Here is a 17,948-nt window from a genome sequence, read left to right as displayed (position 1 = left end):
GTGGGGGGAGGGAACACTGAGGAAGGGGAACCCTGTAGTGCAGGAGCAGGGAGGAAGCAGTTCCTGGGTGCATTGAGAAGGGAGTATAAAAGGTGGGCACCATCTTAGTTCAGTGCAGAGAAGTCTGAGCAGAAGTGGCAGGGAGCAGGGGCTCTGCATGAGCTCTGCTCCGGAGGCGGGCCTAGTAACAGAGGCCCAGGCCTGGAAGAGGGAGAAGGAAGGAAGAGGAGCGGAGAAGGCTCCAGGAACGAGGAACGAAGGGATCTCAGGGGTGCGGACGGGCGAGTCGCCACCGCACGCCAGAATCCACCTGCGTGGAGGGGTCAGGCCAAAGGGGGAGACCGGTCCCCGAAACTAGTGGAGGCAGGAAACGACCCTCAGCTAGAAACAGGAGGCTGTGACATTTTATGTGGCGCAGCCCCTCGCTACACCCGCTAGGAAGGCACCACATAGGGTCAGGGAAACTGGCGCCAAGTTTACCAAGAGGAGGCCCGAGGCAGCCGGACAGAAGGGTTGGTAAGAAAGGCCAGACAAAGGACACACAAAGGGGGTCCTGTGAAGCGCTCCAAAGTTATCTGGGAGTTGTCTGAGCCCCTCACCTGGTGAGCACAGTACGACGTGGGCAGCCGTTACCTGCAGACGTGGTCTGGATAATAAGAACTGTGAGTAAAGGCCCTGGACTGCATCACTGACTCCGTGTCATTACTGCTGCTGCCCTGCACCATCACCCCCATCCTCCGCATACACTGCCCTGAGGCTATACTCCTCCCGTGGGGAGTTATGCTACGCTCTGCTGCACCCACAACACCAGCCTCAGCGGTCTGCCCTGGAGCGGCGGTTCACTCTGACCGCAATCCACGGGTGGCGTAGTCGGACATTTAAACATCAAAACCACATAAATAGTTCCGCCACTGGTTTGACCGCCCTGAGCCACGGAACCGGGTTGCCGCCACGGAGACTACAACCACCAGCATCCACCAAAAAGGGTCCGGCTCCGGGTGTCCCAAGGCCCAGGGGGCGCGTCAGAACATTTTCATCACCTTTCACAATCACCAATGGGACAAGGCAGGGATGTTCTCTGTCCCCTCTCTTATACATCCTAGTGACGGAGCACCTGCTCTCATCAATTCGCCATAACCCCAATATTAGGTGGATTGAGGTGGGAGGCACCGAGTACAAGTGCTCTCTATTTGCTGATGATGTCCTAGTATATATCACTCAATCACATATATCCATCCATGCTGTTATGGCTGAAATAGATCACTTTGTTACATGGTCAAATTTTAAAATCAATGCAGCGAAGTCTGAGGCCCTCGATGTCTCCCTCCCCAAATCCATATAGGATTCCATCCAGTCCAACTTTCCCTTTGCCTGGCCCTCACAGGGTATCAAATACTTAGGAATTCCTATTCATAGAGACCTCTCCCATCTATGTTATCTTAATTTTGGGCCCTTTATTGAACAACTCCATACAGACCACGGTTGGCAAGTTAGAACTGTAAGATTCACTACGTGAACCACTGGTGTTTTGTGGAAAAGCACATGTACACTGTGTTCCAAATTATTATGCAAAAAGTGTTTAGGAGTGATAAGGGAAGAATTTGTTTGTCAGTTAAACTCATTGATGGTGATGTGTGTCAGGGCTCTTTATATCACTGTAAGCAATTGCAGACACCAGTGCTAATTAGTTTGTCAGGTGTGTCCAATGAAAGGCAAGACTACTTAAGAAGGCTCTCTCACATTATTCAGCAGCCTACATTTTCTGCCAAAATGGGAAAGAAAAAGGATGTGTCGGCTGCTGAGAAGCAACAAATTGTGGAGTGTTTAGGTCAAGGCATGACTACAATCAACATTGTGCGATGATCAGGATGAAGTGTCTTGGCAATCAAGAAGTATGTAGCTGATTCACAGTACACACGTGTGCGTGCTGATAAGGGCAAATTGAGGACTCTTTCCTACAGGCAATTACGTCAGGTTGAAAGAGCAGCGGCAAAAAAGCCTTGTCATAGCAGCAGACAAGTTTTTGAAGCTGCTTGTGCCTCCAACGTCCCCCGAACAACAAGATGCAGGGTCCTTCAGAGGTTTGCAGCTGTGCATACGCCATCCTGTCGACCTCCTCTATCCACTTCACACAAGCAGAAACGGCTCCAGTGGGCCAAACATTACATGAAGACTGATTTCAAAACTGTTTTGTTCACGGATGAGTGCCGTGCAGCGCTCGATGGTCCAGATGGATGGAGTGGAGGATGGCTGGTTGATGGACACCCCACGCAAACACGGCTACAGCGCCAACAAGGAGGAGGTGGAGTAATGTTTTGGGCTGGAATCATGGGGAGAGAGATTGTCGGCCCCTTTAGGATCCCTGAAGGCGCTAAAGATGAACTCCATAATGTATGTGGATTTTCTCAAACAGCACTTCCTGCCATGGTTCAAGAAGAAGAACCGTGTATTTCACAGCAAGATCATTTTTCTGCATGATAATGCACCATCTCATGCTGCACATAAAACATCTGCATCTCTGGCTGATATGGGCATAAAAGGGGACAAACTTATGGTGTGACCCCCATGCTCCCCTGACCTCTACCCCATTCAGAACCTTTGGAGCATCATTAAAAGGAGTGTCTATGATGGCGGGAGGCAGTTCACATCTAAGCAACAGCTCTGGGAGGGTATTCTGTCCTCATGCAAAACAATTGAAGCAGAAACCATCCAAAACCTGACAAATTCAATGGACGAGAGAGTTCAGAAGCTCCTTTCGAACAAGGGGTCCTATGTGAAAATGTAACATCACCTAGAATAAAGTTTTGAGTTGAAAACTGTTTGATTTCAGTTTCTAACAACCTGCTAATGCTTATAATTTCAAAAATGACCATTTTTTTGGTCTTTATTAAAATGAAAAGGTTGATCGAAAAGTTTGGGGGATCTAAGAGTGTGGCAACCCAGTAGTCATGATTACTTCGAATTCTGACAATATGAGGGTCATGCTGCAGGTAGTGCAGCAAGAAGGCACTTATGTGTCTTGCGCATCTCGGAGCCCCAAAATTATTTTCCGGGCTAGATGCAGCTAAAAATTATTTTTAATTTTAAATCTGGTGGAGCTTATTATAGATGGCCTAATAGGATCAGTGCTGCACACTGCTACAAAGCCCAAATTATTTTCCAGTCAAGATACAGATAAACATGATTAGTAATTTGAAAGCTTAAAACGGTTGGTAGGGTGATTTTAACCAATCATCAAGCTTTTACTCTCCCCAGGATGACACAGGGGTAGAAAAGTCGTTTCGGATCCATGATTTGTTCATCTTTATGAACGTGAGTCTGTCTACATTATCAGTGGAGAGCCGCGTGCGCTTATCTGTCAGCACACCACCAGCAGCGCTGAACACACGTTCAGACAGAACGCTGGCTGCGGGGCATGACAAGATCTCCAAGGCGTAAGTGGCTAGCTCCGGCCATTTATCCACATTGGAAGCCCAAAAAGAGCAAGGGTCCAGTGACACAGTCGTGGCTTCAATGTTTACTTGGAGATACTCCTGTACCATCGTCTCTAGGCGTTGACTATGTGTCAGACTTCTTGTCTCCTGTGGCCTTGCAAAGGATGGGCTAAAAAAGTGGTGAAATGATTCCGCAAAATTGATGTTACCACCAGATACTGTGGTTCTGTTACGGTTTGAGTGCTGAACACTTGACGGTCCCACAGTTGGCAAGTTGGAACTGTGAGATTCACTACGTGCACCACTGGTATTTTGTGGAAAAGCACATGTAAGATTCTGCAACAGTCTCTGCTGATACTCCTGCATGCGTGCATCCCTTTCTATGGCAGGAATAATTTCTGCAAATTTACTTTTGTACCGGGGATCTAACAGTGTGGCAACCCAGTAGTCAGGATTATTTCTAATTCTCACAATTCGAGGGTCATGTTGCAGGTAGTGCAGCAAGAAGGCACTCATGTGTGTTGCGCATCCAGGAGCACCAAGTCCCTGTTGTGTTGGTGGCAAGGTAACAATCATGCTTCCTTCCTCTGTCCTCTCCCCCCAACCTTGCACAACAGAAATGTGATCAAGGTCTCCCTCATCTGATGAGTCTTCCATCAGTTCGTCCTCCACTTCTTCCTGGGCTCCTGCACCTTCCTCACTAGTTTGGCTGCTACCATGCGCCCTGGTAAAACCATCTCCCCCACCCTCACATGCCTGCCGCCTTGGTGCTGCCGACCGTCTGGACCTTGCAGATGTTAGCCCTTCCGCATACAACTCCTCCTCCTCTACTTCCTCCACCTCCTCTTGTGCCACCACCTGACTCCGAATTCTGTTTAACATGTGCTCCAGCATGTAAATCACCGGAATAGTCATGCTGATAATGGCATCGTCAGCACTAAACATCTTCGTCGCCATTTCAAAACTGTGCAGAAGGGTGCATAGGTCCCTGATCTGAGACCACTCCTCCAGCGTGATTTGCCCACCTCTGAATCTCGTTGGCCCAGGCTATACGTCAGAACGTATTGCACCAGGGCTTGTCGGTGCTGCCACAGTCGCTGCAACATGTGCAGAGTTGAATTCCACCGGGTAGGCACATCGCATTTTAGCCGGTGAAGTGGCAGGCCCAACGACTTCTGTAGAGATGTAAGTCGCTGAGCTGCGGGATGCGAACGGCGGAAGTGAGCACACAGCGACCGTGCCCTCTGCAGAAGGCCATCTAGTCTGGGATAGTGGGCTAAAAATTGCTGGACAACCAGGTTCAACACGTGAGCCATACAAGGCACGTGTGTGACATTGCCCCGGCGAAGGGCCGCACCCAAGTTTGCAGCATTGTCGCACACGGCCTTCCCTGGTTTCAGGTCCAGTGGAGACAACCATTCATGAAATTGGTTCTCCAGAGCTGACCACAACTCCTCAGCTGTGTGACTCACATTTCCCAGACATTTCAATGTAAAAACCGCCTGATGACGTTGAGCCCTACTGCCAGCATAGTAAGGAGGTGTGCAGGATCCCTTCTGCGCAGTTAGAAAGCTTGTGGCATGACCAGACAGGCTTTGGGTGCAGGTGGAAGACCGAGAGGAGGTTGAGGAGGCAGAAGCAGTGGAGGAACTTTGACATAAAGAGGATTGACGCACAACTCGTGGGGACGGCAAGACTTGGACAGCAGCCCCTTGTCCTGCTGTCACCATAGTTACCCAGTGCCCAGTCAGCGACATGTAACGCCCCTGTCCATGCCTACTCGTCCAAGTGTCTGTGGTGAAATGCACCCTGTCACACACAGAGTTTCTCAAAGAAGCGGTGATGTTGTGTGCGACATGCTGGTGGAGCGCAGGCACACCTTTCTTTGAGAAGTAGTGCCGACTGGGCATCTGGTACTGGGGCACTGCGACGGACATAAGGTCTCGAAAATCCTCTGTGTCCACCAGGCGGAAAGGCAGCATTTCTGTAGCCAAGAGCTTGCAGATGGTGAAATTCAACCTCTTAGCTTTCTCATGGCTAGGAGGAAATGGTCTTTTACTTGTCCACATCTGAGGGACCGAGGGCTGGCTATTGTGCTTAGACGGGGTTGATAAGGGTGTCCCCGGCAAACTGCCGGTCTGTGAGGAAGATGCAGGCGGACATGTTAGGTTGCCTTGATCCAAAGGTGGTGCTATCGATGTCGGACAGCGCTCAACACCAGCTGCTGTTACCACCTCCAAAGAAAATGATGACCTGCCAATCACGCTGGCTGTTGCGGGTAAAGAGGTGGCAGGTCTGCGCCCCAAAACAGGTGTGACTGCTGTCCCCCCAGTCACAGAGGATGAAGAGGCCACGGATGCACAAGATATGGCAGACGGTGGTTGGCCCGGCCGGCTAGGCCGCATTGTAGCACACTGAGCTTCCCACTGCAACTTATGCTTCATGTCCATGTGCCGGTTCATGCATGAAGTACTCAAACTATGTATTTTTTGGCCTCTACTTAGCTTTTGCTGACAAATGTTACAGATAACACGAGTTGGGTCATCTTTATCGATCTGAAAAAATGCCCAGGCTATGCAAGGCTTAGCACCCATGCGACCTGAAGAGCCACCACGACTTGTGGTGAGAGGCAGAGTTGTGTTTGAGGATACAGTTGTTGACGTGCTTCCAGTACTACGTCTCTGTCCAGGAAGGCGCAACCTGACCTCGTCGTCACTAGCATCTTCCTCCACCTCCTCTGCTGACCTCATCTCTTGGCTGACTGTGGGTTGACAGTAAGTGGGATCTCCAACCTCATCATCATCACCCTGTGTGTTATCACACCCGTCGTCCTCAGAGCCAACCTGTTCCTGCCCTGACAAAAAACTAAAGTTGTCGCTCCAATCAGGTATTTGAGTCTTATCATCGTCTTCCTCATTGTCTCCACCAACAGGAGTTACAGTTTGGGAATGAGGGTCTACATTATGGTCAGAACCTTCTGCGTCTGGTCCTGGATCCGACTCATAAAGATTCTGGGCATCAGTGCAGATCATTTCCTCGTCTGGATTCACAGAAGCGCTGGAGTCGACCTCTGATTCCCAGGCTATAGTATGAGTAAACAACTCTGCAGACTCAACCATCTGTTCTACCTCATACTCAGACGGGCAGCTGGAGATTTGGGAGCTGTGAGGAAGCAAGTGCGATTTGGGTGACACCTTTGAGGACTGGAGTATTTGTGATGTTGAAGTTGATGTGGAGGAGAGCCCACTTAAAGGAGCACTTGATATCCGTTGAAGCACCTGCTGTTTTTGTGCCTCATCTGGAATTTATAGCGATTGGCGTGGCGTAAGAAAGGGATCTTATCACATTGTCCGCTAAAATAAGTAGACATTTTAGTTTGGCTGGAAGATGGTCTTTCTTCTGCAGATGTTACTGTTGCTTTAACACCTACCCCACGGACACAACCTTTTTTCCCCTTCCCAACACGCCTATTCCCCTTTCCACCAGCAGCAGGCCTTTTTCCACTCATTTTGGTGGTTAACTAATTCACAACTCTGGAGTTGTTTGCACAAAAAAACAATGGATGGTAACCGAGCAGAGCTGAGTGGCCAAACTGTGGTATTAGGCCAAAACTATTGGCTGGGTTAGATGCAGAAAAAAATATATTCAGTTTGCAACCTGATGGAGGTCAGTATAGATGGACTAATAGAGAAAGTCCGACACACTGCTACAAGGCCAAATATTTTTTCAGAGGTAGATGCAGAAAAAAATTATATTCAGTTTGCAACCTTATGGAGGTCAGTATAGATGGACTAATAGAACAAGACCCACACACAGCTAGAAGCCCAATATTTTTTCAGAGGTAGATGCAGAAAAAAATATATTCAGTTTGCAACCTGATGGAGGTCTGTATAGATGGATTAATAGAACAAGACCCACACACAGCTAGAAGCCCAATATTTTTTCAGAGGTAGATGCAGAAAAAAATATATTCAGTTTGCAACCTGATGGAGGTCAGTATAGGTGGACTAATACAACAAGTCCCACACACAGCTAGAAGCCCAAATATTTTTTCAGAGGTACTGTAGATGCAGATACAAATTATTTTTAATTTGCAACCTGATGGAGGTCAGTATAGATGGACTAATACAACAAGTCCCACACACAGCTAGAAGCCTAAATATTTTTTCAGAGGTACTGTAGATGCAGATACAAATTATTTTTAATTTGCAACCTGATGGAGGTCAGTATAGATGGACTAATAGAGAAAGTCCGACACACTGCTAGAAGGCCAAATATTTTTTCAGAGCTAGATGCAGAAAAAAATTATATTCAGTTTGCAACCTGATGGAGGTCAGTATAGATGGATTAATAGAACAAGACCCACACACAGCTAGAAGCCCAAATATTTTTTCAGAGGTACTGTAGATGCAGATAAAAAATAGTTTTAATTTGCAACCTGATGGAGGTCAGTATAGATGGACTAATAGAATGATGCTATGCCCAAAAGATTTTACTTCACTAGGTGCAGTAAAAAAATTGGTATTCTATACACAGGTGGTATATCTTGCAGCACAGATAGGCTACTCCACTGACTAACACACTCTGCAATAGGCCAAAAAGGATTAGCTTTGCTAGATTCAGCCAAATGCTGTGAAAAAAACTTGCACAGCACTGGCACAGACCTGCCTGGCAAAAACTGATAGGAACTGATGTAACCTAGTCCTGAAAAGGACTCCAATTACAATTAGTCTTTACTCCCACAATCTATCTATTTAAGAGCACAGACCTGCCTGATAAAAGTCGTAGGAAATGCTGTAACCTAGTCCTTAAAAGGACTGCAATCACAACTATTCCCTACTCCCAAGCTATCTGTAGATTTGTGCGAAAATTGGCTTGAAATTAACAAGGTATAGCGCACACAGCAACAGCGGTGCCGTCTAACACGCAGCTGCAGCAGTGAGAAAATGGTGGCGACGGGGAAAATGGCTTGGTCTTATAGGGCAAGGACATGTGACATACACTGCCAATGACACATGCCCTTGCTTGTGTGAAAAAAAGCACTTCGCTCCGTGTGTGCGCTGCTGATAGGCTGACAGATTGCACCTCCCCACTGCAAATGCGGGAAAGAGAAAAAAAAATGGAGATCTTCATTGTTCCTGCAGAGATCCATCCCCTGCCCCTCCCCCCGCCCGCTGTACACTGAAACTGTCTATTAACATTGATTATCAGCATTACTGTGAAAAAATCCAGTTACGCTTTTGGTGCACGAACAGTTATCGAACATAACCTCGAACAGCCGAATTTTTATCAAATTGTTCGTGTTCGCCGAACGGCTCGAACACCGCTCAAAACAGCTCGAATTTGAGATTGGCGAACAGTTCGAGTAGAACAACGCTCATCTCTACTAATTACTACTACTCTCATCAGCGTACGCCTGGCTTCGTTGATAGCAGCGAGAGCAGGCAATGCTGACAGTATTCACCAGCTGGAGTCTGTGTATAATAAGAAATAGGTCAGTGAGATATACAATTAGTGCAGTTCGTGTGTACTGTACATGTAGTTATTGAATAAATAATTTAAAAAAATGGCGTGGGGTCCCCTTTATTTTTACTTACCAGCGGAAAGCAGATTCTGGGAAGGGGCCAATATCAGTAACACTTCCCAGGCTAATATCAGCCCATAGATTTCTGCGTAGCCTTTACTGATTATTAAAATGGAAGTACCCCCCCCCCCCCAAAAAAAATGAAGTAGGTTCCCGCTATATTTTGTAACCAGCAAAAGCTAAACAGACAGCTGGGGGGCATGGATATTGGCCCCCTCCCAGACTAGTAACATCAGCCCTCAGTCTCCCAGAAACAGCACTTCCATTGTATGCGCGCGCCACTACTGGCGCTTAGTCTCGGCTCTTCCTGCTTCCAGCTTTGTAATATCAGCGGACATCAAGTCCAGGGTTTATTAATGGAGAGTCGTCTATAAGACACCCCCATTACTAACCCAGAAATCAAAAGTAAGAAAGACACACACAGAAAAACTTTGGTTAATTGAAGAAAACACTCCCGGACAAATCACCCTTTTTTCCAATTTATTCACATGAAAAAGAGTAGTTACTTACCGGTAACGAAATTTCTCGGAACCCATGACGGCACCACAGAGAGAGGGGATCCGCCCTTCAAGGACAGGAAACCTACAGATAAAAAGGGCGGCACCTCTCTCCCTCATCAGTTGGTTTACAGAGCACCGAGAGGACCGCCAGGTTAGTAACACCAAATATGGCATTTTTATTTATATATTTTATATATGTATTTTTTATCAGACACACCCTGTGACTAAACAAAAAGGTAGTAACGATTGTGCACACCCATGTGTAAGGAAAAAGGGGGAGGGAATGTACGGGTGCCGTCATGGGTTCCGAGAAATTTCGTTACCGGTAAGTAACTACTCTTTCTCTTTCCCCATGACGGCACCACGGAGAGATTGCAGAGCAGTGAAGATTAGGGAGGGACCACAGCTTCCAGAACCCTTCTGCCAAAGGTAAGATCTGAAGACGATGTTAGATCCAGCCGGTAGTGTTTAAAGAACGTGGAGGGAGAAGACCAGGTCGCCGCTCTACATATCTGTTCGATTGAAGCTCCGGCCTTCTCTGCCCAGGAGGCTGACACTGCCCTCGTCGAGTGAGCCCTTAGGCCCACTGGCGCTGTTTCCCCACTTGAGGAATAAGCCAGGGAAATGGCTTCCCTTATCCACCCGCCAGGCTTCCCTTGGAAGCTTTCTGTCCCTTCCGAGATCCCAGGAAGCACACAAAAAGTGCCCTGTCCTTCCTACACTCCCGTGTGGCCTCTAAATATTGCATAATGCACCTCCTGACGTCCAAGGCGTGAAGGGCCTCTTCCCCCTTGTTTTTTGGGGCTGCGCAGAAGGAAGTGAGGGTGACCTCCTGTAACCTGTGAAAAAGGGATCCCACCTTAGGAAGGTACGCTGGGTCGGTCCTAAGCGTCACTCTGTCGTCTAGAATCTGCGTAAAGGGGGGTCCCGCGGATAATGCTTGGATGTCACTAATGCGGCGAGCCGAGGTGAGGGCTACCAGAAGGGACGTCTTAAGGGACAAGATTTTAAGGGACGCTTCCCCTAGTGGTTCAAAGGGGCCTCTGGTCAGGGCTGAAAGAACAAGATTTAAATCCCACGGAGGAGCCTTCCAGGAGGGGATGGGCCTGGATCTATGAGATGCCCTGATGAACCTGGAGACCCATCTATCCCTTGCCAGGTTGCAGTTATACAGGGCTCCCAGAGCTGCCACCTGAACCTTCAGTGTGCTCGTGGCCAACCCCAGCTCCAACTCCCTCTGAAGGAACTCCAGGATGGTAACCACGGGGGCCTCCCCTACTATATCTGTACCTGCAAAGGAAAGGAATTTCTTCCAAGTTTTTCCGTAGAGCCTAGTAGTTACAGGTTTCCTACTCTGCAGCAAGGTAGAGATTAGATTGGGGGAAAACCCTTTATCCCTCAAGAGTGACCTCTCAAATTCCAAGCTGTCAAGTGCAGGTTTGTTACCTGCGGGTGGAGTACTGGACCCTGAGACAGCAGGTCCGGAACTTCCGGAAGGACCCAGGGGTCGGAGACGGATATGATCCTCAGCCAGGAAAACCAAGGCCTTCTTGGCCAGAAGGGGGCGATCAGGATCACATTCGCCTCGTCTTCCCTGATCTTCTTCAGAACTGCCGGAATGAGAGCAATCGGAGGAAAGGCATATACTAGCTGGTGGTCCCATGGAATCAAAAAAAGCGTCTAGTGCTACTGGGTTCCATCTGGGGTCGATCGAGCAAAACGTGTCCACCTTTTTGTTTTTCCAGTTGGCGAATAGGTCTACACATGGGATTCCCCAAGCCCTCGTGATCTTTTTGAACACTAGGTGGTTCAGCTCCCATTCGCCCTGTCTCAACTGGGTCCGGCTTAGGAAGTCCGCCGTGACGTTCATTGACCCTTTTATGTGCAGAGCTGATAAGGACTCTAAATTTCTCTCTGCTATGTGGAGGATAGAGCTTGACACCTGAAGAAGGGAGATGGACCGGGTACCCCCCTGGTGATTTAGATATGCCACCACTACCCGGTTGTCCGAGAACACTCTCACGTGGTGACCTTTTAACACGTTTAGAAATTCCAAGAGGCCATACTTCACCGCCAGAAGTTCTTTCATGTTGGAGGAAGAACCTTCCACCCCCTTTGCCCAGACCCCCTGAGCCACTCGGTCGTCTAGATGAGCCCTCCACCCCCTGGGGTTTGCATCTGTCGTCAGAATCTGGGGTGCCGATATTGCCCATGGGACGCCCCTGCCTAGATTTTCTTCCTTTGTCCACCATGTTTGCAAAAGGGCTGATCCTTCTTTTTCTCCTCAGGGAAGCCCTTCTTTCTATCGGACGCTTTTTCTAGAATGTCTAGTACAGGTCCGAATACTCTGAGCCGTGAAAATGGAATGGAGCACAGTTTGTTCTTAGAAGCTGTATCTCCAGACCATGTTTTTAACCAAACAGCTCTACGGGCTGAGTTGGAAAGCGCATTATTTCTGGCCGCAAATCAGACAGATTCTGCCGAAGCGTCGGCCAAAAAATTTGTTGCCATTTTTAATAAGGGCAATGATTGAAGGAGAGTTTCCCTCGGGGTGCTATCCCGTAGGTGATTCTCTATCTCTTCTAGCCAGACTCATGGATCTGGCAATAGATGTAGCAGCGATATTAGATTTAATAATTGCCACCGAAGCTTCCCAGGCTTTTTTCAAAAGTCCATCCGCCTTCCTATTCATAGGATCTTGAAGTCCTGACAAGTCCTCAAAGGGGATAGAGGTTTTCTTGACCACCTTAGCCACTGGGACATCAATTTTTGGAACAGTGTCCCACACGTTGGTGTCCTCTGGGTCAAAAGATAATCGGACGCGGAAGTCTCGTGGTATAGAGAGTCTCTTCTCCGCATTCTCCCATTCCTCCAGTATCATGTCCTTCACATGAGCATTAACAGGGAAAACCATGGATCTCTGAGTTCTAAGACCACCAAACATCTCAACCCGAATGTTACTGCTCTTCTCTGTTTCCTCTACTTGCATCGTGTTTCGCACGGCTCGTAGAAGAATATCCATACCATCTGAGTGGAACATATATTTTTTTCATTCCCCGCCCTGAGGTAGACTAATGGTCTCACTGTCAGAGTCGCCAGATGGGTCGATTTCACCCTCAGAAGATGGTGCTTTATCTTCTCTGGGTCTTTTGGGTCCCGAGACATCCTGGACTCCTGAACCTGGGGGCTGCAGAGATGTAATAGAAGCCTGAACTTCTTCTTTAATTATACTGCGCATCTCATTTAATAAAGCCCCGTGCTCCTCCTTTAGCATGGAGGCTCTACACTCAGCACATAGACGCTTTGTATAAGAGTCGGGAAGTCTGAAGTTACAATCCAGGCACCTCTTGGATTTTACTGTGGCCTTTTTCCCCGTATCCTTCCAGGAGGTGGTAATTGCCCAGAGACATTCTATAAAAAAAAATATGGAGGGCCTGGTAAGCGTAAGCTCCATTAACCATATAAAAAGGGGTAATGGTATACTTACATGATTGTGGGGCGATCCAGGGAGGTTATCAGGGTGAGACATATCTGCCATTTTGTTGTCAGGGGTGCCCAAGCGGTAAGCCTGCCTCTAATGCTCCCCAGCCCCCCTTTTTTTATTCCTTACCTGGTCGTCCAGTCATTTTCTCCTGCTCCCTGACGTCTGGTCTAACAGTGGTTTGAATTTCCCGTGCGACCGCCACCGGAAGTCGTCATCTCCGGACTTCCGGTTTCGACGCCGGGCGGTCCTGATGCCGGAAGAAGCCGGACCCGCCCAGAGCAGGACGCCGAGAACCCCGGCGATGGGGAAGCGGCACACCGGAGGCCTGAGGGACTCCCGATAGGGAGTGTCGGCCCAGGACCCGCTTGACGGCAAGAAGGAGAGAGCCGCGGCCCCCCCGATCCCCTGGGTCCCTTGAGGTAAACTTCTTCTCCAGTGCTTCTGCACCAGCGCTCTTCCTGTACTCCCTGTCCTGTGTAGGGACAGGAAAAACACTGAGGAGGTTGGGGGTGGGAGGGCTTTTAACCTCTTGTGCTTCCTGTCCCTACACAGGATATGGGATTACTCCTCCTACGGTGCTGTCATGGGGACTTACTGGAAATCAAAGTTATAATCACTAGTCCGCCGATAATCCATGATGCTGATGTCCCACGACGAGTCCCCAACTCTACTACATCTGGTTGCATTGCTGAGCGGTGACATCAGTACTGGCCTGGTTGGGTTTTGTGTGTTATCCCCCATGATGAAGCAACATTAACAAACAGCGAAACGCGCGTAGGGGTCTTGGTCTCCTGCACTTTCCATCACTTATTTATTTGGGTAAGCTAGGACTTTGCATGCATTTCTGTCTCAACGACGTGTGTTTAATGAATGTGCTCCCTTATGGTTGCACCCTTTTGTACTTAATACACACTGTTTGATAGAGTGATTTTATATGCACCAGCATTGCCCTTTTTCACTGATGACTATCTGTGAACATTTATGTATCTGATATACAGGCATCAGGTCTGATTGATGTATTGGTCTAAGTGTATGGATCAGTGCAGCACTGCACACACATTTTTTATGTATCAGTGTCTGTCCTGTCTATGTCTTACATTTTTGTACACCTTTTAAAAGATTTGAATAAAATTTGGATTTTAGTCAACCAAACTCCGTATGTTTTCTCCTAAATTTAATATATGCTATTCATGGAGTTTTATAGGGTTGCATAGTCGATACTAATCGACCTTGCTCCCGGATATTCACATGTATAATGCTGTATCTGGGATTATATATACAGGTTTAGTACTGGTGGTGTCTGATGGGCGCCTCTGCATTACTGATCCCTGGGCTTGATGTCAGCAAACATTACAAAGCTGACATCAACCGAAAAATATTACCCCGATTGCAAACGTACCACGGCGAGCGGGAAGAGCCGAGGCTAAGCGCCAGAATTACCGCATCTAATGGAAGAAAATAATCAGGGAAATAGAAGCTGTTATCAGAAAATATAGAGAAAACCAGAGCAAGTCCGGAGAAAAATCATCTATTATAGGACGAGGCCGAGAGACGTCATCACATCCACCGGAGCCAACAAGAGTCTCCTCTCACCTGGTGATGTCAGAGGCCGGAGCTCCTCCATCATCACCTCCTGGTACCGATCCTGGTGTCCTTCTAGATACTCCCACTCCTCCATGGAGAGATAGACAGCGACGTCCTGACACCTTATAGGAACCTGACAACAATGACACCGTCATCACCCAGAATCCTCCAGTGCCGTCCTGTATAATGTCCCAGCAGTCACCTCTCCGCTCATCACCCAGAATCCTCCAGTGCTGTCCTGTATAATGTCCCAGCAGTCACCTCTCCGCTCATCACCCAGAATCCTCCAGTGCTGTCCTGTATAATGTCCCAGCAGTCACCTCTCCGCTCATCACCCAGAATCCTCCAGTACTGTCCCGTATAATGTCCCAGCAGTCACCTCTCCGCTCATCACCCAGAATCCTCCAGTGCTGTCCTGTATAATGTCCCAGCAGTCACCTCTCCGCTCATCACCCAGAATCCTCCAGTGCCGTCCTGTATAATGTCCCAGCAGTCACCTCTCCGCTCATCACCCAGAATCCTCCAGTGCTGTCCTGTATAATGTCCCAGCAGTCACCTCTCCGCTCATCACCCAGAATCCTCCAGTGCTGTCCTGTATAATGTCCCAGCAGTCACCTCTCCGCTCATCACCCAGAATCCTCCAGTACTGTCCCGTATAATGTCCCAGCAGTCACCTCTCCGCTCATCACCCAGAATCCTCCAGTGCTGTCCTGTATAATGTCCCAGCAGTCACCTCTCCGCTCATCACCCAGAATCCTCCAGTGCCGTCCTGTATAATGTCCCAGCAGTCACCTCTCCGGTCATCACCCAGAATCCTCCAGTGCTGTCCTGTATAATGTCCCAGCAGTCACCTCTCCGCTCATCACCCAGAATCCTCCAGTGCTGTCCTGTATAATGTCCCAGCAGTCACCTCTCCGCTCATCACCCAGAATCCTCCAGTGCTGTCCTGTATAATGTCCCAGCAGTCACCTCTCCGCTCATCACCCAGAATCCTCCAGTGCTGTACTGTATAATGTCCCAGCAGTCACCTCTCTGCTTATCACCCAGAATCCTCCAGTGACGTCCTGTATAATGTCCCAGCTGTCACCTCTCTGCTCATCACCCAGAATCCTCCAGTGCTGTCCTGTATAATGTCCCAGCAGTCACCTCTCCAGTCATCACCAAGAATCCTCCAGTGCTGTCCTGTATAATGTCCCAGCAGTCACCTCTCCGCTCATCACCCAGAATCCTCCAGTGCTGTCCTGTATAATGTCCCAGCAGTCACCTCTCCGCTCATCACCCAGAATCCTCCAGTGCTGTCCTGTATAATGTCCCAGCAGTCACCTCTCCGCTCATCACCCAGAATCCTCCAGTGCTGTACTGTATAATGTCCCAGCAGTCACCTCTCTGCTTATCACCCAGAATCCTCCAGTGACGTCCTGTATAATGTCCCAGCTGTCACCTCTCTGCTCATCACCCAGAATCCTCCAGTGCTGTCCTGTATAATGTCCCAGCAGTCACCTCTCCAGTCATCACCAAGAATCCTCCAGTGTTGTCCTGTATAATGTCCCAGCAGTCACCTCTCCAGTCATCACCCAGAATCCTCCAGTGTTGTCCTGTATAATGTCCCAGCAGTCACCTCTCCAGTCATCACCCAGAATCCTCCAGTGCTGTCCTGTATAATGTCCCAGCAGTCACCTCTCCGCTCATCACCCAGAATCCTCCAGTGCCGTCCTGTATAATGTCCCAGCAGTCACCTCTCCGCTCATCACCCAGAATTCTCCAGTGCTGTACTGTATAATGTCCCAGCAGTCACCTCTCTGCTCATCACCCAGAATCCTCCAGTGCTGTCCTGTATAATGTCCCAGCAGTCACCTCTCCGCTCATCACCCAGAATCCTCCAGTGCTGTCCTGTATAATGTCCCAGCTGTCACCTCTCTGCTCATCACCCAGAATCCTTCAGTGCTGTCCTGTATAATGTCCCAGCAGTCACCTCTCCAGTCATCACCCAGAATCCTCCAGTGCTGTTCTGTATAATGTCCCAGCAGTCACCTCTCCGTTCATCACCCAGAATCCTCCAGTACCGTCCAGTATAATGTCCCAGCAGTCACCTCTCCGCTCATCACCCAGAATCCTCCAGTGCTGTCCTGTATAATGTCCCAGCAGTCACCTCTCCGGTCATCACCCAGAATCCTCCAGTGCTGTCCTGTATAATGTCCCAGCAGTCACCTCTCCGCTCATCACCCAGAATCCTCCAGTGCTGTCCTGTATAATGTCCCAGCAGTCACCTCTCCGCTCAGCAGCTCAATCATCTTGTTGCTGAGCTCTAGGATCTTCTTCTTCCTCCTCTCATGTATCGGGGGGTGCGGGGGAGGCTCTGTGATGGGGTCCGGGCTCCGCCCTCCTGACTCCTGGAGATGGATGATGGGAGTCACACCCTCCCCCGGTGTCTTCCTCACTATTGTGTAATCCTGTGTATGGAGAGAGACACTTAGGGAGAAGAATTCCTTCCTGACTCCAGATCTGACAATCAGTAGAAATCCCGGGATCAATAACCGTCTCCAGTAATCTGGGGCCATAACCTGGAATATTATTACACTCAGGACAGACATCCAGGCCCCTCTACAGCTCTTATAGGGAATCCCCATGACAACTCCTCCTGGCAGAGAGCTGCACACAATCACTGCTCTTACAGTAAAGAATCCTTCTCTTCCTCTTCTGGATTTCCTCTTCCCGATGTCGGACTTGTTACATAACACAATAAAGCTGATAGAAATGTAGAGGAGTTACCTCTCCGCTCAGCAGGGAGATGATCTCCAGGGTGACGTGTAATAATCTTCTGGTGGTCTCGTCCTCGTCCATCCTCGGGGTCATTCAGGAGAAGGAGGGATGAACACTGGATCAGCTGGAGGGATCTCGTCCTGCCGGCGTCTTCATGATAAAGGAGAAGAAGATGGAGATCACAGGGGACGATATAACGACAATCACTGAATTCTGCCCCAAATATCCGACATTTATCAGGAAGAATCTGGAGGAAAAGCCACAAACTCCACCGCGGCCTCCTCCACCGATCTGACCACTCATTATCAGCCTCGTAGGAGGATGGTCACCGTACTAACTACACTGCCAGCGGGGGACGGTCACCGTGGTAACTCCACCTCCAGCGGGGGCGGTGAGGTGAGGAGGAGCCGCTGCACATCCCCCATACAACACTGAGGAGCCGCAGTCACATGGAGCAGGAGCCTCCACAGGAACAGCTCTGATCTCACCCCACACTCTCCTCTCACAGATTCACCACAAACCCTCCCTGTAATCTCACCGGAATGGCGGGAAGCGGAAACCTGCTGCTGGCTGATACCAGAGAGCAAGAGCTGCGCACAACC

At 49.0% G+C, this 17,948-nt stretch overlaps 1 protein-coding gene across 1 annotated transcript in view; it reads right to left on the bottom strand.

The window, feature by feature from the left end:
• The window catches only part of LOC141272494 (uncharacterized), a 46,658-nt gene extending 29,624 nt beyond the window's left edge, over positions 1–17,034 (bottom strand). The window contains exons 1-2 of the mRNA XM_073683288.1: positions 16,854–17,034; positions 14,596–14,719 (exon numbers count right to left, since the gene is read on the bottom strand). Coding sequence (XP_073539389.1) covers positions 14,596–14,719; positions 16,854–16,877 — 148 coding nt within the window. The 5' untranslated portion in view covers positions 16,878–17,034. The remainder of the gene's footprint in view (positions 1–14,595; positions 14,720–16,853) is intronic.
• Positions 17,035–17,948: the final 914 nt, after the last annotated feature.

Source organism: Phyllobates terribilis, unplaced genomic scaffold (assembly GCF_046119375.1).
Source record: "Phyllobates terribilis strain yellow unplaced genomic scaffold, ASM4611937v1 Scaffold_1__5_contigs__length_1240528914, whole genome shotgun sequence".
NCBI classification, from domain to species: domain Eukaryota; kingdom Metazoa; phylum Chordata; class Amphibia; order Anura; family Dendrobatidae; genus Phyllobates; species Phyllobates terribilis.
The sequence above is the reverse complement of the archived record's forward strand: the minus strand, read 5'-3'. Positions and strand labels throughout refer to the sequence as shown.